The 25,249-nt window shown below is 41.8% G+C and overlaps 1 protein-coding gene across 1 annotated transcript; it reads right to left on the bottom strand.

Annotated features, from left to right (window-relative positions):
* Positions 1–4,605: 4,605 nt before the first annotated feature.
* LOC121317221 (3-oxo-5-alpha-steroid 4-dehydrogenase 2-like) lies at positions 4,606–25,249 on the bottom strand. Its single transcript, XM_041252918.1, has 5 exons — positions 24,747–25,249; positions 8,793–8,956; positions 8,496–8,597; positions 5,876–6,026; positions 4,606–5,117 (listed from the first exon to the last, which is right to left on the bottom strand). The coding sequence occupies exons 1-5, from the start codon at positions 25,019–25,021 to the stop codon at positions 5,051–5,053; spliced, it is 759 nt and encodes a 252-aa protein (XP_041108852.1). The 5' UTR covers positions 25,022–25,249; the 3' UTR covers positions 4,606–5,050.

Below are 25,249 nucleotides of genomic sequence, written 5' to 3'. Positions count from 1 at the left end.
GCTGCAAGCCGTCCTCCCATGGCGGTGGAGGCGGAACCAGCAGGAATTCACCCTCTGCTGGTGGAGGTGAGAGCTGCAAGCAGTCCTCCCACAGTGGTAGATGCGGAATCAGCAGGATTTCATCTTCTGCTGATGGAGGTGGGAGCTGCAAACAGTCCTCCCATGGCAGTGGAGGCGGAACCAGCAGGAATTCATCCTCTGCTGGTGGAGGTGGCGGAAGCAGAGCCAGCTCCTGCTGCTCTGCTCCTGGTGGTAGAAGCGGTGGAGGTGGGAACAGCATGTAGTCTCCTGGCGACGAAGGTGGGAGCAGCGTGTAGTCTCCCCCTGTTGCAGGGGACTGGTGCGGCTCTCCCTCTATTGCAGGACACTGGTGCGACTCTCCATCACTTGCAGGGGACTGGTGCGGGTCTCCCTTTAATCCCGGGAAAGTGAAGCCTTTGTCTGTGCTGTGTTGTGCAGGGAAGATAGTGCTCAGGGGATAGTGCTGGCTCTGTGGCGGCAGCTCCTGCTCCTCTCCCCGTGAGGGTGGTGGTGCAACCAGCAGGTATTCTCCCTCTGCTGGTGGAGATGGGAACAGCAGGCACTTTTCCCCTGCTGTTCTCATCTTGGGCTGTGGATCTGGGGGCTTCCCTTTCTTGGGCTGCAGATACTCGGCGTCTTCCCTCTTGGGCTGTGGACGTTCGTGCTCCTGCCCGTCAGGCTGTAGAGGGGAAACCAGCAGGCATTCTCCCTCTGATGCTGGAGATGGCAGTGATGGCTCCTCTCCCTCTGATGCTGGCGATAGTATTAATGGTTCCTCTCCCTCTGATGCTGGAGACAACAACGATGTCTCCCATTGCTCGACCATCTCAAAGTCCTTTTAGATACCCCACAAAACCCTCGGCCCGGGTACCTGCAGAAACAATCACCCAAAACGGCAAAAGAATCCGGTTTAAATATACAATCCTGTACATGTAGTCCCGGGACCTAAACAAATTATATAGCTCATCCAGTCTGCAGTAACGAGGTGTGAACTCAAAACATGTCATATAGTAAGAAAACAACCTCAGGTGTACTTTTATTTAATATATAAGGCATTCTAAAAACAATGACACCTTTCTTTCAATGAAAACTTTTCCTCACCTCGGTTTAATAATATTTTATGCATGGAGTGTGAATCTGCGTTGTGTGCTGAAGTCAACTAATATTTAGTCTCTCTAGGTGTTATTCTGCGTTTTATTCTATATATCTGAGCTCCCATATAAAATAATAATGTAAATAAAAAGTTTCAATGTGTATTTTACTATTGTTTCATCATGCTGCCTCACAGTAATTAAGCAACACTATCAAACTATCTATCAACACTATCATTTACAGATTAATTTATTTCACTTAGGGGGCAATTTTACAAACTTGTCCTGTCTTAAAGTGTCTCTGGAATTATGGGGCCAGCTGGGTTTAGATTTACCTCTGCCCGACCAGGTGAGCTTAAATACAGTTGAGCCTCTGCCCAAACATAGATGTTCATGAAACTAGCCAAAAGCATGACAAAAGTAAGATCTGACTAAACTTGTGCATTAATTGAATAACATGTCAACTTGCTGTCTGTGCCATGTTTGCCCACTGTTTGTGTATCAAAATCTGTTTTGGGCTGGGATAAATACCCATAGGTCACATAGAGGGGTTCCCCCTGTGTGAGAATTAACTGAAATAAGTGGCCCAAAGCGATTTAACCCCAGAAGTACCCCAGTTAATTATTAAGTTTGCATTAATTGGATAACATTCTATCTGTGCCATGTTTTTCAGCTGCTTGACCCTGAAATCAGTGTTAGGCTGAGCAAAAAACAAATTAATGTTGTTTAGGAGCTGCCCCTCTATAAATATCCACAGAGAAATTAGCAGCCCAATGTGATGTATACCGGTTCCACAATCCTTTCCTGTAGTTCCTGGATCACCCCCACCCTTCCTGTGACCTCCTGTTTCTGCATGCATCGAAGTAGCAGTTTAGGGTAGGTAAGCTGTTAGTGGTTAGGTAGCTTCAGCTATGGATGCTCTGCCAGTTTGTGGCCAATTTATCTATTAAAGTGTCCGTGCAGTAATACAAACAAAACAAAAAAATGCCACTCCAAACAGTGAGCTGCTTCTCCCTCATAAATCAAAAAGGGGTAAAAATAACAAAAAGTCAATCAAAACACAATTATAACAGTGAAACAAATAAGAAGTGCAGTAAACCATAAGTGGCATTAATAAAAAAAAACACGTTTCCCTCATAAACCAATTTTGGTCACATTTGACATTACTTTGGTTCTTGTTATTCTGCCTACCTTTTAGGTTGTATACCTCTGAGAATAGCAAACATCGCAATACCCCCCCTAGTTCCCATGAGATTTCCACTAGATCAGATTTGTATGTTAATGGGTTTCACTCCCATTCTCTCTTTATAATGGCTAGCCAGTATCGGTCTGACACTATTTTTTACCACCCATAGTATGCTTTCATCCAGTACTAGTCTTACTAGCTTTAGGGTTACTTAGTCGGAACATCCACCCTAACTCAGGCCCTTCTCAGTATCTTAATATGTCTGGATTCCATTTTAATGCTACGAGTATTGTGAACAAAGTTTATTACTTCCATTTATAGTTTAAATCTCAATTTGTATTGCTATTACTGACACTTGGTTGGATGAGAGTATTAAGAAACGTGAGTGAAGTCCATCTTCTGATTACATAATCTACAGGGTCGATAGGAATAGAAGGGAAGGAGGCATTTCACTATTTGTATTTGTACACAGTGGTGTCTCCCCAAGTTTAAGATCAAACATTCCTAGCAATGGCAGTGAATTGCTTTGGGCTGAAATAAAATTGTGTTTGTAGACAGTGCTTCTTGGTGTCTATTATTATTATTTATTTCTTAGCATGCATCCTTATCCAGGGCGACTTACAGTTATTGCAAAATATCACAATACAAGTATCACCTTACAAAATATCACCATACAGATAATCACATTACAGAATATCACATTATAGTTAAGAGCAGTTTTAAAGTGCAATAACATCAGCAGAAAATAAGATCAAATTCAAATCAAAGCGAAGTAAAGAATATAATAAATAATTACATTTAAGAGCGAGTTCAACTAAGAGAATTTAACTTATAGTAAAAATATTTTCTTATACAAAGAAAGTCCGATAAATGGATAAGAACAATTTAAAATAAGAGCTGTTACCAAAAATGTGAATATAGATATCTAAAATCAAGTACAAGATAGAGTGAATAGTTAAGAGCAGTAGTAGAATACGACAAGGTATAGAGCATTTCAGTATGAGTACAAGCTGATGCAAGTACTGGTACAACAGGGTGCCATATAGTCCAGTATAGTTGAGAGTTATGAGGCTTACAGGTGCTGTGAAAACATACGTGTCTTGCTGAGGCGCCGAAAGGCAATCGGACTGAACAGCCCTGATATCCGTGGGTAGGTTGCTCCACCACTGAGGGGCAAGGGAGGAGAAGAAGCAGGCTCTGGAATCGGGGGAGCAGAGTGGGGGGATGGGAAAGCCAATCTGCCATTGGCAGAAGAGCGGAGGGGGCGAGGGAGTGTAGAGAGAAATAATAGTACCCAATAATAGTGGCCTGTTTTCCTGGATTCATGAAACGGAAGCCATATGCAATATATATATATATATATATATATATATATATATATATATATATATATATATATATATATATATATATATATATATATATATTTTTTTTTTTTTTTTTTTGTTAAATGTAACCGGCCCAGTCGGGTCTGTGGTGCTTCACAACTACCGGCCAAACTGCTTTCAGTCAGGCAACTAATCGAGCTAAACCACCTTCCATCATGGCTGTATTAATTCTACTCATACTTAAGACATCTATAGTTCATGCAATGAATATATGCTTACCCTCCCCTTTGAGGTGCAACTGATTCAAAGCGGCTTGGTGATGTCAATCAGTAGGTAAAGGCTTTTCAGGCAGAGTCTCAAATCAGGATTACACTACAAAATATTTAACACTGCAGACATACCATGCTTCCATGGCTCTCCTGGCTGTTTACACTTAAATCAGGTTGCTCTTATTATTTCCATTCCATTGAAATTAACCACTGGCTCTCCTGAACTAACCAAGTATAAACACAACATCTTCCAGCTGAGCAAACTGTACAAACTCTCTTGAAATGGGCCCTGTCTTCGCTGGCACTTGTCACAACGGCAATCGGGGTGTCTTGGAGAAGCTTGTTTATTCCTGGAATTTATCACTCTCAAACCAAATCTTGTGGAATCCCCTGCAGGACAGTTATGGGAAGTCCTGCAGGGGATTCCACAAGATTTGGTTTGAGAAGAAGCTCTCTTCTCTCCTCGCTCTCTTCTCACCTTGCTCTCTTCTCTTCTCTCCCCGCTCTCTCTACTCTTGTCTACTCTTCTCTCCCTGCTCTCTCTACTCTTCTCTCCCCGCTCTCTCTACTCTTCTCTCCCCATTATTCTCTTCTCTCCCCTCTCTTCTCTCCCCGCTCTCTCTACTCTTCTCTTCTCTACTCTCCTCTCCCTGCTCTCTCTACTCATCTCTCCCCGCTCTCTCTTCTCTTCTGTTCTCTCCCCGCTCTCTACTCTTCTCTCCCTGGTCTCTCTACTCTTTTCTCCACTCTTCTCTCCCTGCTCTCTCTACTCTCCCCCTCCACTTTCTGTTTCAGCTACGTTTTAAATATTCAGGTTAATGAATTGTTTTTTCCATTCAGTGCCAGTGCATAATTGACAGCTAGTTAGCAAGGCGCATTCTGTACGGGGATTCCTGCCAGGACGTTGCAAAATCAATTAGTGTAAGCCAAATAGATAAAAAAAAAAAAAAAAAAACGCACTTAAAAAATAAAATACAAAACAATCATTGCTTGTGAAAGAAAAAATATGAAATAAAGTGGATATATAGAAAAATGAAAGATAGTACAAGTGAGCAGAAAAAAGAATCAAACAGTGCTTTATCATCTGGTGACATACGCTCAGCTATGTCATTTTTTGCAGTGCCATTCAAGGCAGTAAGTTTGACTAAGTGTTTTTTAAAACACAAATGGTGTCAGGGCTTTCCTTGATTTTGGGTAATCCTTAAATTTCTCCAGATAGTACCTGCAAAAGAAAAACAGGAGAATTGTTTTGCCAGACCCAGCAGAAAGCATAACCTGGATTCATACTGCACATGATTACAAATAATAATATATTTGAGTAAAAACTGAGGATTATTTGTGCAAACATTTCATTGCATGTTTCCACTGGTTTTAGGACTAAAGAGTTGTTAACATGTCTCAGCAACGTAATAACGTTTTCCTAGACTGCAATGCCTTTACTGACTGGGTGGCTAAAAATATTTATAAAACCTTTTTTCTCTCAACAAGGCCGTATTAATTTGTTTAATAAATATTTACAAAGAAAGACAAATGTAGCACATTACTTTAAGGGCCAATAGTTACACAACAGCAAACATATAATCAGGACTCTACAAAGAACCTGTAAACTCTGGCTAATATCATTTTAAACAGTGACGGAAAGACTCCCTAGAGTGGTTAGTGAGGCAGGCAGGCTCCACCTCCCTCCAAACTTTTTTACAGCGATTGTTTAGCTGATTGACTGCCAACATCTTTTTTGAAGTTAATTGGGATAATGATACCATAATCCGTATTATGATGAAGAAACTTATGTAAAACCTTTAGCAAGCCACAGAGATTTGGAACAATTATTGCACAGTGGTCCTGAAGCACAGCTGTGGATTACCTCCAACAATTGTGATTTCAAATGTTACCAGTTTGACACAATTTTTGTAGCTGCTCTTAAGCTGACATTGTAGTACCAGTACTTTTCCCTTGAAGATCATTTGTAAATGCAGTTACCTGTGATGATGGTAGGCTCGTGGTCCAATTGAGCACAGGGTGAAGAAGGCAAAAGAAAGCGTTGGCAAAGACCAAGTGGCCAGGGCATAGCCAAACCACTCTATGATCTCTCCAAGGAAATTGGCACCAGAGACATACTCAAACATTCCTCCTATAAACCAATTTGTTTTTAGTTAATTATTTGTTTATTTAGCAGACACCTTTATCCACAGTGACTTATAGAGACTAGGGCGTGTTAAGTATGCATCAGCAACAGAGAGTCACTTACGTTTTAGATTGCAGAACATTAGAGTTTAGATATTTAAAAAATACTAAATCCATTGCCCCTGTGTATATATACTGAGGTTTTTATGCCAGCACAATACTTGTTTATTCACAGTGTGTGTTTATTGTCTGTCTGTACTTGGCCACTGTGCCGTTTTGTACAGTGTTTCTGTTTTGTTTAACCCTTTGCAGTCCATTTATTCTGCGGCTGTCAGCCTGGTACTGTCCAATTAATTTTTGTGAACAAAATAAAATTTCAGACCACTTGCTGTTCAAATTGAAATAAAGTGACTTTATTTGCTTAAAACAAGTAATAAAGCAGTGCAAGACCAAAGGGTACCGTATACAAAGACAACAGTACCAAAATTCTGAACAAAAAACATGTTTTTTTTAATATATATATATATATATATATATATATATATATATATATATATATATATATATATATATATATCAGACGAACATTGAAAAAAGTAACAAAATGTCACAAATTTTTAGTTTTTGCTTGATTATATTACCTTTAGAATAATCAGACAGGTACAAAACTTTTTACAAATCAATTACACACTACTACAAACAAAAAAAACAAAAAAAATTAACTAAAAACTATTTTTCATCAATGTTATAACTATATACACCAGGCGAGGTTTGCAAACAAAAAAGGCATTTAGTGACAGAAATTATTTGTATGTATCCATGGTATGGTATCTTTCAAAACAGTCACCTGGGTGTAACCCTGGCTGCCTTGAGCATGTTTTGCAGAACCATACAGTCTCTCTCCTCCCCCCTTTTGTCTTTCTGTCACTGCACACTGCACAGTCTTTGGTGCTCTTCGCTTCATTTTTGGAAATGAAATGTGGCTTTCCATTCAGCCTTTTTTCTCTGTCTGTTGATGAAAAGGACGACCACGTTTTCTTGAGCCGGGTTGTGCACATCTCCCACCAGTTGTATCAGTAAGGCTTTCCTGAAGGTTTTATGGCGAACAGGTAGCTGTCCAGATTCCACCTTCCACCATCAAATTGAACTGGATAGCACTGTTCACAATTGCTACTTCCAGCAGCCAAAAGAACATCCTCCTCCACCACTTCAGAGACTTCCTTGTGAAAGCATAGCTGGCACAGTAGCGATCCGCCCGGTCCACTGCCCCCATCTTGCTGGTGTAATCACAGATAACTGAATGCTTGTCCAGCTCTTCAATTGCTCCTCTCTTGATAGTGCACTGTACCTTCTCATAGTCACTGCAATGGAAGGTGCTCATCATGAGCACTAGTCTTTTGTCCTTCCACCTGGGTGGGGAGAGGTGTAGCATCCAAAAGATCTGCAAGAAACGTGATCTCTTGAATATATCTTTTGAAAAACTACATTCTGTCGGCCCATTTCTCTGAGAAATATTCTTTATGTCCGTTTTTGCATTCAGTCCCATATTCAGCAGAACACCAAAAAATGTCTTCATCTCTGGTAACGTTACAGGTTTCCAGGAGTTCCAAATAGAATTATGATGCAGCAGTCCTTTTAGTTTTACTCATATCTATTGGTTTTATTTACAATTTCAGTAAACCAATTTCGTGAAAAAAATGTGAAAAAACTCCAGTGCAGTCCTCAAAGTAGTAATCCCTTGATATCCCCTATTTATCACAGTAAATGGGAGTTTTGTGAAAGCATCTGCACTTACTGATGCGCATCTGGTTCGTGGTCACTTTCCTCAGATTGCTCAGAGTCATCAGTAAGAGAAATATTTGCTTCCTCATCACTTGATTGATCAAAATCATTGTCCAAGCTGCTTTCGTCTGTACTTTCTGCCTCTTCCATCATCTGTGCAAGTTCTTCAGGCTGCCTTGACTTTCCTTGCCTTCTCTGCGCCATTCTCACTCTGTGCGTCTCAGTCTCCATCTGTTTAATTAGGCTTTGCTCAGCCTGTATATGGTCTATTCGGCTGTCTCCGCCTTCTTTCTGATTAGAGACGATTAGGGAACGCCTCGCCTCGGCTTTTTCCGGCTTAAACGCAACACATGTTGTGTTAGATTATGGTTTTCGGCAATGTCGGACAGAGTCTGACAATGGGCCGGAAAGGGATTTTCGTGATGTCGGACCAGGTCCGACATAGGACTGCAAAGGGTTAAACCCTTTATTTATTATTAAAACTTGCACATTCAACCCAAGACCTGTCTCTTCCTGGTCTGACATCACCACAAGCCATCTTGTTCACACAGCCACATTAGGTTCTCAAAATGATTAAAATCAATGTCAAGAATATTACACACGGCCTGACAGACTTGTTTTACTGCATGATTTGGACATGAATCTGTCAAGTCTGGATTCTGAAATGCTGGTACAAGTTATGGAAAGAAAGTACCTCTGGGTATTTTGTAAGTAATCTCTCCTGGTTTTCTCAAATTCCGTAGTATATGGTCGCTATGGATATTGATAGCCATTCCAAGCAAAAACATAATCCCACCTTAAAAAAAAAAAAGAGTGTATTCAGAGTTCCTTTAAAATATCTTGATCCTCAGATTAAAAAAGAAAAAAGCTATTAGGAATTGTGATACGTTGCAATTAGTTAAATGTATTTTTAATGTTTATCTTTAAGGTTTGCTTGTAATTGGTCTGATGTAATATTATTAAAAACTCAAGACCACCCCCTCCACCTTACCTAGGATAAACCTGATGTCAGTGAGCCAGGCGTCATCATACTCGGCACAGTAGACTATGTAGTATCCCTGAAAGAAGCCATTGATCGCGCAAAAGATCACTGCATATATCATGATTGGAAGGGGAGAGGGTCTGCCTCTGGTCAGCAAGGCAAAGATGAAAGTCCTGAATGGGAAAAGGATGGAAAAAAATAAGAGCAATTAAGAGCAACACCACAAGATTCCAGTGAGTAACCTATTTCAACCACATTTTTGTAATTCTTTGTTGTATTAATTATAAAGGACTATTTGAATCTGATTTACAAAGCTTTTCCTTCCTTTTTCAGACTATTTATAGCTAGAATGCCTGTATTTTGTTATAGAGCACAAAAATGCAACTGACTATATCTGTAAACATGATTAAACACATCACAGGTGTACATATGTTAAACACTAACACAGGTTTTATGTAAGATCTGTGCTGCTGAGTCTGGTGCGTTCATAGTGCTGCAGGAAGAGGAGGCGCAAGCCGCAGTGAGGATGCTGTCTCCCGAACGGATGATGGATTACCCCATGCTGAAAGCAGCCATCCTTAATCGCATGGGGGCCACACCGGAGGGATAGCGCCAAAAGTTTTGGGAGGAGCGCTTCTCGCCAGAGGAGCACCCCAGAACCATCGGCCATCGCCTGAACGAGTACACCATGGGGTGGCTGAACCCGGACGTGATCACCAAAGCCAGGATGGTGGAGATCATCATGGTCGAGCGATTTCTGGAGTGCTTGGCTCAGGGACCACGGCTGTGGGTGCAGCGGCAAGCACCTCCAATCGGGCGGTCGCACTGGCAGAGCAGTACCAGGCAGCGGAACTACGCCAGCTAGGCTGTCTGGGAGAAGCACTATATGATCACCCCCTCTACTGGCCCCTGATAGGGCGAAGGGACTGTGGGGAAGGGGTTGACAGGTTTCTGGACCAGGGGTGGAGGTGAAAGCTCGCGGCCCAGGAACCGGGCCAGGGTGGGGTTACCCATGAGCTGCTGCGGTGTTGGACCGGGGTACCGTCGAGCCTCTTTAATGACTCCTGTATTTCTACCTGTTGCTGAGGCTCCAGGGCGAGAAACTAGTCCACTGCACTGTTGGACGTGCAGGGAGGTGGGCTACATTGCTCGGACAATTGCTCCATGATGGATTCTGGTCTCAGCTGACCAGGTAAGCATGTTCAATTACCTCAGTCACTTCAGCACATGGGTTTGTTATTCCTGTGATAGTGGATGGTACAAACACCATAGTTTTGCCAAAGATTTAAAACCTGGAAAACTAAACATGAATGCCAGGCCGCTAAGAATGAACCCTGGCAATGGAGGGAGTCTGAGAAGTTTCAGGTGACGACGATTGGTGAAGAGTCTGGGGGAGAGGCCGTGGAGCAAAAGCAGGGGTCTGGCTCTGCCATTGCCGCTGGTGGAAACTCTGAGCGTATTGAGGTGGATATAGTAGTGCCACTAGAAAGGAGTGGGGCGGGATACACACACCTATTGGTCATTTTGGATTATGCTACGCGGTATCCAAAGGCCATTCCCTTCCAATCTACGTCTGCTAAGTCTGTTGCCAACAAGCTCATGAAGGTTTTTTCCTGGGTGGGGATCCCCAAGGAAATACTGACCGACCAAGGCACCAACTTTGTCTAGTCTGCAGAACACGTAAGATTTTGGGAAATAAGACCATTAGGACAATGGCGTTTCATCATCTTCCTCATCATCAGTCTTGAGTCTAGGAAGATGGGCGCAAAAGGCAGGTAATAAAAACGGAAATTGATAAAATGCTCAGACTGGGGATAATCGAAGAGTCTCAAAGTGACTGCAACAGTCCTGTTATTTTAGTAGATAAGCCAGACGGGTCAACTCGGTTTCGCATTGACTTTGGGCGATGAAAAATCGAAGTAAATCAATGAAAAATCGAAGTTTGACACCTATGCCCTGGGTAGATGAGTTGCTGGAATGTCTAGATACAGCTCATTTTAGGACGACACTGGATTTAATAAAGGGGTTCTAGCAGTTACCCCTGACCCTGGAATCCAGAAAGAGGACAACGTTTTTGACTCCCTTCAGATTGAACCAATTTAGGACCATGCCCTTTGGGTTGCACGGAGTGCCAGCCGCTTTCCAGTGGATGATGGATCGCATCTTGTGGCCCTATCAGCAGTACGCTGCTGCTTACATAGATGACGTGGTTATCCACAGTGAGGATTGGCCGAGTCATCTGTGTAAAGTAGTGGTGGTGCTGTAATCCTTGCTGGAGGCGGGGCTCACAGCTAACGCAAAGAAGTGTGCCATTGGGAAGAGTGAGTCAGAGTATTTGGGGTATCGAGTAGGGAGTGGCCAGATCAGACTGTTAATTGCTAAGATGAAAGCCTTGGCTGACTGGCCGGTCCCTACGACCAAAACCCAGATGTTCTCTTTCCTGGGACTAATGGGCTATTATAGGAAGTTCATCTCGTGCTTCTCCACTCTCGTTGCTCCCTTGACAGACCTCACCCGGAAGGCTGTCCCAAATAGGGTTCAGTGTACTGAGCCGTGCCAGAGGGTCTTTCACGCTTTGAAGCGGAGGCTGTGTAGCAAGCCAGTGCTGTGCAGTCTGGATTTCAGTAAGAGGTTCACCCTGCAGACGGATGCGTCAGAGACAGGTCTCAGGGCAGTGTTGTCTCAGGAGGTCCATGGAAGCGAGCATCTGGTCCTCTACATCAACAGGAAGCTCCTTCACCACAACAAAAAACTATAGTGAAGTGTAGGACTGGCACCCAGGCCATGAGGGTAGCCACGATTGGGGTAACGCTGCCGAGTGCAGCACCTTTTCTTTGTAATTTTTGATTACTGTGTTTTATTTTCTCTCTTTGATTTCGCCTTTTGTTATTATTATATGAGACCACTTGTGAATGCGCAGAGTGTCTGTTTACCTGTGGGTATTCCTGTGGACCTGTTTACCATCGCTGGTATTCAGGCCACAGGCAACAGCGTCCTCTATAGGCTAAAATAAATCATTACAAGCACAAAAAAATAAATCAATAAAACTGGGCATCTGTGCGGTGTTTCAAGTACTCTCTTCTGTCTCCCGTATCAGTGAATACCCACACCCTTCCACAAATACACATCATTAGTTTTCCTTCACCTATTCACACAGTATTTACTGATCTTAGGCCCACCCCCCACCGCCACTATGATTTACTGGGCCCTGGTGCAAGAATATGAAGTAGACTCCCACCTCCCCTCTTCCCTCTGCAGCACAACCTAAAGAAAACCTTTTAAAAATAAATACATCAGCTGCAAAATCTGAATCGGTCAAAAAAGTATTATTTTTCAATGAAACATTCTAGCGTTATTTTAGGATGACTGAAACAATCAAGTAACAGGATATTCAAGCATTTTAATAAATCAATTGTGTAACAAGATTAATCAATTAGTCTTGTTAAAATGTATTAATCAATTTGATTAACAACTCGATTTAGTTAATATTGAGACATATTAATAGGTTCAAATTAGTCACAAAACTTATTAAAATGTATTAATCATAGACATCAATTGGATTTTTAAATTAATGTTAAGTACAAAAACATTTCTATATTAAAAAAAAAAAGAAACATGTATGTCAAAACCTAAAATAAAATACTGAATTTAGTAATATTCAAAATATTAAAAGTTGATGGAATTTTGTGAGGCAGTGTGGAAGGGGTGTGGGTAATTCACTGACCAGGAGACAGACAGGTGTATTTGGGAAACACCACACAGGTGCCCAGTTTTATTTTAGACCGGCTCTTTTTTTTATTTATTTTTCTCTCCGGCAGAGGGCACTGTTGACCGTGGGCTGCCGATCAACGATGATAGACAGCACCACGGAAATACCACACCTGGTATACGAACCGCAAATGCACTCGCAGGTGCTCAAAGAAATAATAATGAAAACAGAAGGCGAAAAGAACAAGGGAAAATAAAACAGTAATAAAACTACAAATAAAAGGTGCTGCACTCGGCAGCGTTATCCCGGTCGCCGCTACCCACACGACCCGGATCACCGTCCTACTCTCTCGGCTATCTCGCCTGCTCTTTCACAATACGCCGGGGTCTGCCCAAGGGTTCCCCGCTCTCTCTCTCTGTCTCGCTGATTCCCGGTCCCGAATCAAAGCGCGTCTAAGTGGGCAGACCTGAGGAAACAACAGAGCGTTATTTTATAGGACCGACAATCACCCAAGACCCGCCTCTCGGCCATTCAGAGAGGGGGAAAGTCCACACACACACTTTCCCACCTCCCCGTGTCACTGCCATGACTCACAGGCGGTTGTTGGGCGACTGCCGCCCTCTTCCTGCAGCCCGTGAACACGCCAGCAGAGTCAGCACAGATCTCTCCCTGTTACAGGCAGGAAGACTCCGACACTTTCAGCTTGTGGAATATAAACAGATTTTAGCCTTTTCCTGTATCCATGGAGACAAGGCAGCATACCCCACATTAAAAGTATACTTGTCAGTAGGACCAATAAAATGTAACCTAGTAGTAGGGGTGCCCGAAAGTAAAACCTGGCTACCCGACACACAATCGGGTCCCGTCGGGTTCGGGTCGGGTCAGGTGTATATTCTGTGTCAAGCACTCAAGCTCAGGTCGGGTCGGCTCAGTATTTTATAAATGCATTATTACATTTTAGCAAGTGTTTTTTTCCTCTTGCAAATGAATTGCCTCCTAAAATTACTTCCGACTTAGAATCATACATCCCACGTGAGCAAAGCGTGCAGCGTGCACGTGCAGTGAGAGACATCTCTGCGTTCTCCTGTTTATAATGCTCTAAAAAATACAGCCAAAAAGTGATTCTCCATTATTAAGTATGGAGGCTGTTGATATCAGAAGAATCTGTCTACTGGAGAATGTTTAGAAGTGGAAAGTTCTGTTTGGAAACATTTTGACGTTGTTAAAAGTGGATTTGTACAGTGCAAATCTTGCAAACTTCTACTTAAATTTGACAGCAAAAGACAGGAAATTCCTCTTTGCAGCGCCACACTGAAAAAGGATGTACTTGCCTTGCAGCAGGGCCAAGTCAGTCGTACATAACTTGCACAGACCGAAAAAACAGCATGGAGAAAACTACAGGCTAGAAAACATCACCCCGGATGTGTTGCAGTTTTTGATTGATTTTCTTCGACCATTTTACGAAGCTCAGCGAGAATATAAGGGAGACCAGTATCCTACAGTGAATTTTGTGGTTTGAGAAACTTAAACGACATTGTTTTCACCAGTTTTGGTGCTCTCCAGTGGAAACATTGCTGTTGTTAAAACTTTGAGTTTAAAGTCTGGTGTGATATAATAACAATGTTGAACATTTAACTTTTTTATTTTTATACCCGAGCCGACCTTTAGCGGAAAAAGACTACCACATCCGGTTATTCTGAGCCGAGACTGCACAAAATGTAAACAATTAATGAAATTAATGGCAGTCCCAGCCACGCATGTAAACGTGGCAGAAAAAGAAAATGCGGAAATGATTGGTGATATTTTCCCCTGACATGCTGAAATGTTCTCCCCTATTTTCTGTGCTAGAAAAACAAATATAGACAGAAGGACCGAAAATGTGAGGGAGCATCAATGAGACGAGGCTGGGGTCTGGTGGGAGAATGCTTGGATGGTATCAAACGCCAGTCAAAGGGGGTCGGAACGCAGGGTGACCGAGAGGGCGAGGTTACTGGGCCATCCAGGGCAGAGGCTACTCCAGCCCCTCTCAATATACCGGACATGTGGCACTCAAGCACGACATAGTGTTGGGCCAAAGCAACGAACCCTCACTAGTGCACACTTGGGGACAGGTCCAGTCTATTGAAGGTAAGGAGGGCGCTGGGGCCCTCGTTATTATTGCCCTAAAGCAGATGCTCAGACAATTTGTGAATCAAGAGCAAAAACATCGGGCATCGCTCCTCCCCTACCTCTTTTTTGCAGTGAGAGTGGTGCCGCAGAGTTCGACAGGGTTCTCCCCCTTCGAGCTCTTGTACGGCAGACAGCCTCGCGGCATCCTCGATCTGTTGAGAGAGTAGTGGGAAGAGCACAAAGGCTTCCTAAAATGCTTTTTTTTTAAGCCCACGCTGACTCAGCAGAGACGACGACGAGTGCACGCATCCTCCGAAACGTGTGCCATCAGCCATCCACTTCTTTTCACTTTGCAGGCCCACCACAAGCTCTGGGTCTCTTGCAGGCAGGTTCACATGTGCCTGGTCAGTCTACTGGGGTCGCTGGTGCACTGAGAGCCAAGGACACCCTGGCCAACCTAAGCCCTCCCCACCCCGCGCAACGCTCGGCCAATTGTGCGTCACCCCCTAGGAACTCCCGTCCACGGCCGGCAGTGGAATAGCCAGGCTATAGGGCGCACCCTGCACTCCACGCGGAGTGGATGCGCCAGTCAGGAGCCCCTAAAGTCAGTACATTTTGCCTTCCTCTACCATACAGCATTGTAGGTGAAATTGGTATGCATAGTTTTAAGTTTTCACTCATAGTTGAAATTAGTGTATACAAGTCACTCGGCAGTAGTCTGAACCTGAGGGCGGTGTGTGTGTGTGTGTGTGTGTGTGATGCCATAGAGATAACTACAGGGAGTCCGCGGGTCCTTAAAGTCTTAAATTGTCTTAAATTCATTTTCCTGAATTTCAGGCCTTATAATGTCTTAAATTGTCTTAAATACAGTTTTCAAAGGTCTTTAAAAATTAGCGACCGGGAGATACGCTATTTTTGGTACATTGTGTTTGGGTGTGCATGTATGGCAGAGGTGATGCAAAGAAGGTGATTGGTTGGAACACACAAGTAGAACACTGTAGGTGTTCTATCTCTGGGCAATTTTTTTAGTAGCTGGCAGAGCGGTAGCGGTGTTTGGCACACACAGACATCGGCTTCTGCTCTTTCAGTGCCTCACAGCAACGTTGTTTGTTCGCTAGCTAGCTAGCTACCGGTATCTATCTATCTTTTGTATATGTGAATTTTGTTTACTGTCTTTTGGTTTGTGTGTAGCCAACATGGGGAAATGCAGATTTAATGATGTGGTTGGAAAACAGCAATTATGATTGTTTGAAGCCAGTGAGGGAAATCCGCCCGAAACCCGCTGCATACTTTGTAAAAAATGTTTTTAACTTGGTACAATGGGAATAAAAGCTGTGGAATCACATATGCAGTGCGAGAGACAAACACTTTGTTAAGTGCCGCAGTCAAATGCACATCACTCAGTATTGTTCCACTGTCTCTGCTCCGCCTCTGGCACAGCAGACAGGCCCAGCAATTGCGGCCGGCAGTAGAACTAGTGTACCATTAGCGTTACCAACAACGTTGTCAGCAACAGTAACCGATCTCCGGTCAACATTTGGCTCTACGCCCACACTGAAAGAGGAGGTGTTGTGGACTTTGAAGACAGTGGTGAGTCACCAGCCTTACCATGACAATGAGAGAATTGATGAGCTATTCAAAATAATGTTTCCTGACTAGGAAATTGCCAGGACCTTTGCATGCAGGAAGGACACGACTGCCTACATGACTCGATTTGGCATTTCAAAGTCAACTTCTCAAAATATTGTTTAACTGTTATTAAGTTATTGATTGCAAATGGTATGGAATTCCATCTGTCACATTGTTTTGCTTATGTTATGTTTGTTTATGGCAAGGTATCATGATCTATTCAAACAGTAACAGTAGCATACAGGGAACACTAACAAAGATGCAATCACAGTATTCAAAATCTTTTGTTGCCAACTGAAAAAAGACGAAAACTCTGCTGGAGTGTCTGAAAGTTTAGAAAGAGATTCAAACGAGTTTGCTGAGCAAGCAGAGGGCAAGTCAGGCAGCTTGACGAAACAGCTCATCAGCAAATCCAACATGTTAAGGAGGAGATATGAGGACAAAATAAATGATATAAAACAAGTTGAAGCAGAAATCGAGAGTAGGGTTACAGAATTGAGATAAATGCCGTGAGGTGTGTGTGCACTATTCCAAGGACCTGTCTGTCTCACTCTCTTCTCTCTCTCTCTCTATCTCCTTCCCATCCTCCCTCTGAAGTTCACCTCTAGCCTGTTCTGTACGGTTGTTGTTCTGGTTTTATTCAGTTTTAGTTGCAGATGAATTTATGCAGATTCATTGCTCCATATCTCCAGATTTATATTGCGCCTTTTTTTAATTCAAACACCTAATTCTGCCCAGAGAAGCACATAACAATGCTAAATTTGCATTTGTTATGTGCTTCTCTGGGCAGAATTTATGTATTTTGTGAAACAAGCGGTGTGTAGTGTAGTGACTACATCTTGCAGTGAGTGTAAAGCGATTGGTTTTGTTCAAGGAATGCATAACTAGAAACATGTTTCAGCTCATTTCATCATCGTGGAGTACTATTCCTAATCTACATTAATGACTTAGATTCTGGTACAGTAAGCAAACTTGCTAAATTCGCAGACAACACAAAAATAGGACGAGTGGCATACACTGTTGCAGCAGCAAAAATCATTCAAAATAATCAAGACAGTATTCAACTGGGCAGGCACATGGCAAATGGCATTTAATAATGAAAAATGTAAGGTACTGCATGCAGGCAATAAAAAAATGTACATTATAAATATCATATGGGAGATACTGAAATTGAAGAAGGAATCTATGAAGAAGACCTAGGAGTTTATGTTGACTCAGAAATGTCTTCATCTAGACAATGTGGGGAAGCTATAAAAAAAGCCAACAAAATGCTCAGATATATAGTGAAAAATGTTAAATTTAAATCAAGGGAAGTAGTGTAAAACTTCACAATGCATTAGTAAGACCTTATCTAGAATATTGGTCACCTTGCTATAAAAAGGATATTGCTGCTCTAGAGAGAGTGCAAAGAAGAGCTACCAGAATTATTCCCGGTTTAAAAGGCATGTCATATGCAGACAGGCTAAAAGAATTGAATCTATTCAGTCTTGAACAAAGAAGACTACGAGGTGATTTGATTCAAGCATTCACAATTCTAAAAGTTATTGACAATGTCGACCCAGGGGACCTTCAATCTGAAAAAAGAAACAAGGACCAGGGGTCACAAATGGAGAATAGATAAAGAGGCATTCAGAACAGAAAATAGGAGGCACTTTTTTACACAGAGAATTGTGGGAGTTTGGAACAAACTCCCCAGTAATGTTGTTGTAGCTGACTTCCTGGGATCTTTCAGACAGTGAGGACAGAGCAGATGAAATGGAGGGGGAGCTCTCTGACTCCTCGCTTATCTCTGACATCGACGATAGCCAACCTGTTAACAGGGGGAAAAAAGTTTATACCCTGGATGAATTTAAACAGTTCATGGAGAATACAAAAGGGAAAAGGGGGGGTTGAAATTGAAAACTTCTTCCCAGATCTGAGATTGTTCCTCCAATCAGCACACATTGTCACATGAAAGGCAACATTAGAGGAATTTGACCAGCAAAGGTACCGTCTTAAAAAATATGTTCAAATAATTAAGAAAAAGATCGCTAATTTTGCTAAATAATAATATTTTTAAAATGGATACTTCTTTTAAGAATTTTTTTATTGTTGCTTGTTTTACTCTGTCAGTTTTATTATTTTTAGCCACTATGGAAAAGTGTGTTTGTATTTCTTTTAATGTGAATGGCTGCAGACAGTCTTTTAAAAGAGCGCAGCTGTGTGAGTTTTTAGAGCAGAAGTTGGCTGGGGTAGCGCTGCTGCAGGAGACGCACTCAGACAGGAGAGGATTGGAGAGGACTTTTTGCAAGTGCTGGGAGAGAACCTCCAGGATAAAGAACTGCCCCTCAGTTGCAGGATGGCAGTAATCACACTACTGCCCAAGAAAGGACACCTGTGTTAAAAAAACTGGAGACCTGTTTTGCTTTTATGTTCCGCTTTTAAAATAATTTCTAAATGTCTAGCCAATAGGTTCAAAAAATATATAGAAGCTGTAATTCACATGGACCAAACTTACTGTATACCGGGACACTCCATTTTTGATAGTTTGTTTTTACTTTGAGATTTTTTATCAATGGCTAATACATGTGATTTGAATGTTGGGCTGGTCTCTTTAGATCAGGAGAAGGCATTTGACAGGGTCGACCACACATACCTTTTTAAAACCCTTTTTAAAACCCTTTTTATTTGGCTCTGTTTATTTCTTACATTCAGCTTTTATATTTAAATGTTTTTAGCACAATAAAGATCAACAATGTGCTGAGTCAACCCTTCCCAGTGTGCAGGGGTATTAGGCAGGGCTGCTCCCTATCTGGAATGCTTTATTCACTGGCCATAGAGCCCCTACTGAGGGGTAGGCTGGTTGGCTGGGCAGTGCCCTCCTCACCACTGTCACAGTGAAGGTGTCTGCATATACAGATGATGTGAATGTGTTTGTGTGCAGTGACGGAGACATCAAGGCACTACAACAGAGCCAGCACACATTCCAGAGAGCATCTACGGCAAGAGTTAACTGGGCAAAGTGTGACATCTTCCTGTCAGGCAGTTGGCATGATTGCACACCCCGTCCTGCCCGAGGCACTGAGATGGGACAGGACAGGTATAAAAGTGTTGGGTGTGTTTTTCGGAGTGGAGACTTATGTGCAGAAAAACTGGGAGGACCTGGTGGACAGGGTGAGGAGGTGGCTGCAGAGATGGTGGGGACTGCTGGCCCAGCTGTCCTTTAGGGGAAGGGTCCTGGTGATTAATAATCTGGTGGCCTCCATGCTGTGGCACAGGCTGGTGTATCTAAACCCTCCCCTGGGAATGGTGTAAGAGATCCAGAAAATACTGCTGGAGTTCTTCTGGAGCGGGAGACATTAGTTGCGGCCAGCAGTCCTGTATCTCCCCACTGATGAAGTGGAGCAGGGGCTGGTCAGCATTGCCAGCAGGGTAGCAGCCTTCAGACTGCAGGTGGTACAGAGGCTCCTGTACGCTGGGGAGGAGGCTCATTGGAAGAGGCTGGCTTGTTTTTTTCTCATCAGAGTAGGGGCTGGGGATAGGCAAACACCTATTTTTAATTGAGTGTACTGGATTAGCTAAAATAGGTCTCCCTTGTTTTTACTTGAGTGTTTTAGATGCTTGGAGGGCAGTGAGGGTGGAGATAGATGAGGGATCTCTGACAGGCAGGGTCCTGTAGGAGGAGTCCCTATCAATCCGCTCATCCCTGTGCGTTTCTTTCAGTCAATGATGCTCAGTGGCAGTTTTGTGAGGGCAGGAGTGACCAGGCTGAGCAATTTGATCAACCTTGATCTCTCCTGATAGTTGACTGCTACACAGCTGACCAGCTGGGCTGAAGCACTCTGAGAGGCTGGCAGAGAAAATGGTTAGTGAGCTGAGAAGCGCTCTCTCCCCCGAGCTCAGGGAGGCTTTGAGGGAGATGTCCAGTGGCACAGGACTTCATCTTTCCAGGGTTGCTAGTGTGACCAGCAGTAGGTGAAGGAGAGATGATGAAGGGAATGCTACTCAACTGTAACACAGTTAAAGACTTTTCACACAAAAGGAAGTAAGAGTTGTGTGTGAAGCATCACATTTTCACCAGTTGAGTGGGTTGGTGGATTCAAGGTAGAGGGCATGTCTGGACGTAGAGGAGGGGCACAGGCCAGTATGGAGGGTGTTATATAAACTGCCTCTCACCAAGAGAGCTGGGGACCTACAGTGGAGGATCCTATACTGTATTGTGTCCACCGGCAGGTTTCTCCACAGAGTTGATTCCAGTAATAGCTCAGAGTGCTGTTTCTGCTCTGCAGAGGAGACAGTGTTCCACATGTACAGCGAGTGTGTTAGGCTAGGACCATTCTTCCATCTCTTACAGGAGCTCCTGCAGGGTCTGGGTGAGGAGTTCAATAAACAACATTTTATCTTTGGGGTTCACTACAGTTTTAAAAAGAGAAGCAGGTGTGTTTTAATTAATTTTATAATGGGTCAGGCAAAATTAGCCATTTTAAAGTCCAGAAAGAACAGGATCTCTGGGACCAGGCTGACTGATGCCTTGCTGCAGTTCAGGGTGTTGGTGGTCAAAGTCGGATAAGAGTGGATTTTGAATTTTTTAAACTAACTAATAACCTGGAGGACTTCCAGAAGAGATGGTGTGTGGGAGACTCCTTGTGTGATGTGAGTGAGGAGGGGGAACTCCAGTTTTTGTTCTAATTTCATTTTTATTTTTTATTGTTTTACAATGTTTTTATTAATTTTGGCTTTAATGTGTTTTTAACAGAAAGAAAACACTGTGTTTTTTATTGATTTTTTATGATCCTTTTATTCTGTTTAAAATCTGTTTTTAAGGAGAACATGATGTATTTTAGGATTTTTTAATTCTGCTGAGGCAGTAGGAATCTTAATTTTTGTTGTGTTTTACCTTTATTGAATTTTGATGGATTTTATTTGGAATGTTTAAATAACGAATCTTAAAAGTGAAAAGTCTCTCTCTCTCTGATCACAATGTTAAAAACGCCACCAAGCTTACCCCACTCATATTGACATGATATTCCTCTAACAGATAAGGACCAATCACAAGGCTGTGTCAGTATATAAATGCCTGTACTTGTTGTTCATCTGTTCCATTATTATGGTCCTGATTGGGTGAGTCAGTCTTTGAATAATCACACATAGTAGTGAAAAGGGAAACTATAAGTAATAAGATATAAAGGTTGAGTGTGCCCAAGGGATAGAGTTCCCAGCATGGAATCACAGTCTAGGAAAACAAAATCAAATAGTGGTTTTCAATGTAATAGGTACTTGCAGGAACCCATAGACAATAATAAATATTAAAACTGAACCAGGGGGAGAAATAATTGACAAATGTGTAAATCCTGACATGTTGAATGTGACTGGTATATTTAAGTTGGAATTGAAAGAGTCAGGTAAATTAAAAAAAAAAAAAAATTAATTAAAATCGAGACAGTAAGCCCCTTTGAGGCAAACTGAATTACATAATTTTACTGTAGTGTGGACAAGACTCCCAACTAAAGTATCCAAGTTTGTAATATAATTCTCAAAAAACATAATTTGAGTGATACATATTTAGAGAAGGAATAGTCATTAATAGGAGAGACTAAGTACCATATTACTTCAATTTGGTGCCGCAGCGTTTATTTTAAATTGATCAAAATGACTGCAGCACTTAAGAAGGCGGCTGTTATATGAGGGCAACCTTTATTAATAATACTACGATTTTCAAACGCTGCTATATTTTACTGCATGATATGACGTTTTAGAAGTATCATGGTTGCTTATTTTCTGTAATACGGTAGCCTACCTGTATGTAGCAGTGTGTGTGTCTAACCTACATTGACTACAGTGCATTTATCGGTGGCAGTTACCAAGAGCCTATTAGGTGGAGGTTGGAAGGCCAGGGGAGTACTGTACCAGTGAATCAGAAGTGTGTATTGGTTGTTAAGGGGCAGGTCACTGCAGGTGTAGCAGTTAAGTCCAAGAGTGTGACGTAGATGTTTTTCTGTGCCAAAAATTCTCTCAAAATATCAGCTTGAGTTCTGTAAAAACTATAATATATCCTACTTGTTTGTTTTTCTCACTGTAACTTGCTTGTTTGTAATTTCACTGCAAGCAAAACTGAAACTAAATCTTCTCATAGATAGTAAGCACACTGTTTTTGTTTGTACGGGATTGAGTACAGGAATTACAATTGACTAAAAACAAAACCACCTATAAGAACTTCAGAAGAACTGCTGTTCTATATGTAGTTTATCTTGCATTTTCTTTCAGAACTATACTATCTTAAAATAAAATGTGCTTACTATGTGTGTGTGTACATTAGTTTGTAATTTACGTGCTAGAATGAGGCTCCCGTCTCTTCGGGGGCGTTACATGTACATAATCAGTGTTAGCTGTTTGTTTACTGTGTGTGTTTTTTTTAGTAGGGGTTGAGAAAAAAATACATTAAATGTTTCTTTATTGATAGCGGCATTTATTCGAGGGTGGCCTCTATTATAAAGCTGATATACGACTATGGCGTCAATACGAGGGCGTCTTTAATTTGAGGGTGGAACCAAATTGAAGTAATACGGTATTTGCAAGGTAATTCTCTGATACTGAGTTGCGAGTGTTTGCAAAGAACAGTCAATACATGGTACAGAGTTAAACGACTCAGAAAGTGTGAAGTTAATGTACCATCATATTATGAACAAGCGTTAATGAAAACAAATAATATTAAAAGAAACAAAAGAAAAAGGAATTGATCTGTTCAAGTGTAAAACTGAACAGGTACTGTCCACTTGGTGGCAGGAATCAGGCAGTAAAATTAGAAGTAAAACCAGAATAGAACTGCCACTCTACTGACAAGCACACACTGACAAACACGGTGAGTTGATAAATTAGTATTGTACTGGTCCCACCAACACGCAATAGCAATTGTAAATAATTTCTCCTCTCTCTCCCGTTCTCCACTCACCGAACATCCAACCCCGAGTGGGTGAAAACATGCTGTTTTTATGCGGCTGTACCAAGACTTGATTGCTAATCAATCATTCAATTGGAATCTCAGTACAGCTGCACGTGAATTAATAATTTAAATTCCCCATGCTCACATATTACTTTTTACTTGCACGTGAAGTGCTGTGCAATCCTCGTGTCTAAATACAAATATACATTTCTAAACACACGTGAAACACAGAGCCGTTTATATCCCGTGCCTACCAATGACTATACACCAACATTTAACACATCGCACGCAACATATAAAAGAAAATACACACAGGGGCGGGGACTTTGTCACAATCGGTATAATGTAAAATAATACCACAAGTAATACAAAGCCTTGGCATTTTTGAATCCAGCTCTTTTGCATTTAAAAGTGATACACAAAATATGTTGCAAAATAATCATGTGATTTAGCCAAACCAGGCCTGGGACAAAAGTAGGTTCAAAAATAAAACTTAACCAAAACATATGTTGTAAGCTGTGTTGTAGTAATTGGACAGACACAAAAGGTTTAATGATAAAAAGAGAAAATGTAATTCAAAGTCAACTGCCTGTATAGTGTGATGGAGTGGTGTAAATATAGCAGGGCACTCAAAGACCAATCCGAAGCACTGAAACATGCTGTTGTAATTCTTCACATCTGCCCATAGCTCCAGGGATGATATGCAAGAACTTTAGCCTTGTTAGAGGAACACCACAATTTATAAATGAGGAAGAAGAATGCCTCTTGGTGGTCTGGTTAAACTGAAAACTAACTGCAGTAGTTAAAATCCAACAAAATTCAATAAGTGTCAAATTGGATTTAAATAAAGACTGCAATGAAACGAAGAGTCTTGAATTGGTAATTTAATATACCTGAAATTAAGATAAAATTTTGGTTTAAAATTAATTGTAAGAATAACATTGAAAGTTAAATCATTGAAACTGTGATAAGGGACAGTTTTCGAAGTTGCAATCAATGTAACAAATGTAAAACAATAGAAAAAGTAAGGAGGGAGAATGAGTTCCCTAAACAATAAATGCACAGTATAAAACTGCATAACAGTGTATACTACACCTGGTCATTCTCTTTACAGGACTATGGAGACCATATGGGACCCCCCAAATGACTAAGACCCAGTGCCTCCAATGTGGTCAGTATGTACAACTGCAGCTCCAGTCGGCGCAAGGATCTGGCTCTGATAAAAATATGGAATCTGCCTGATCGAGTTCTCATTCTCTCTCTCTCCCTCTCTCATATGTTTCTGGGCATTCGGCCAAGAGGAAATGTGGTTAAAAGCTTAGCAACTCCATCTAAGATGAAACAGAAAAGTGTTGTGAAACCACAAAGAGGACAATTACCCACATTTTACTACTTGGAAGTAAATAAAAGTATAGCACCATAAGATTTATCCACAATATATAAAATAGCACATCACAACAAATACAGTTTCATCAGAACCAATAAATGAGCAAGTCAGGTTTTGACATATTAATACCCTCCCCTAATGTGAAAACAAGAAGTCAAAGAGCCTGGCAATCATTATAATGAATACTTTACAACACCTGAATAAACATACCTTTGAAAGTAGTGTGCGCAAAACATCATCAGGAGCACCGTCTTGTTTGTGCTGAGCTGCCCAGCTGCCTTACACCATAATAAGATCGGCACAAGGAATGAAGGCAGCTCCTGTAAAAACCAGGCTAGCTTAGCCGGGACCAGTGTTGGTTTCTTGAATAGCTCTACATAGCGTCCATAAGGGGTATGGACTGAAGTCTGCCTGAAGAAATATCCAGCTCCTCCAAAGAATAGCAAGCAGGATAAGCACTGGACCAGGATCTCATTGCACTGCATGTTTTCTCTGAACTGCTGGTTTTACAAACGTTGCCTAACTAAGCTGTTCTGCTTGAAACATACACATTATGAACACTCCTAAGAGGCAGAACCTGAAGGACTAGAATAACTAGAAACTTTGTAATATGAGTAGGCTCATAAGAAGGTATAAAAATGCGTGCTGCTGAATAAACACGCTGCACATATCACAGATGAATCTGTCACCTCTTATTTGCAGTCGCTTCTACA

Source organism: Polyodon spathula, chromosome 6, assembly GCF_017654505.1.
Source record: "Polyodon spathula isolate WHYD16114869_AA chromosome 6, ASM1765450v1, whole genome shotgun sequence".
Classification (NCBI taxonomy): Eukaryota; Metazoa; Chordata; class Actinopteri; order Acipenseriformes; family Polyodontidae; genus Polyodon; species Polyodon spathula.
Note: the sequence above shows the minus strand (reverse complement) of the source record. Positions and strands in the feature narration are given on the sequence as shown.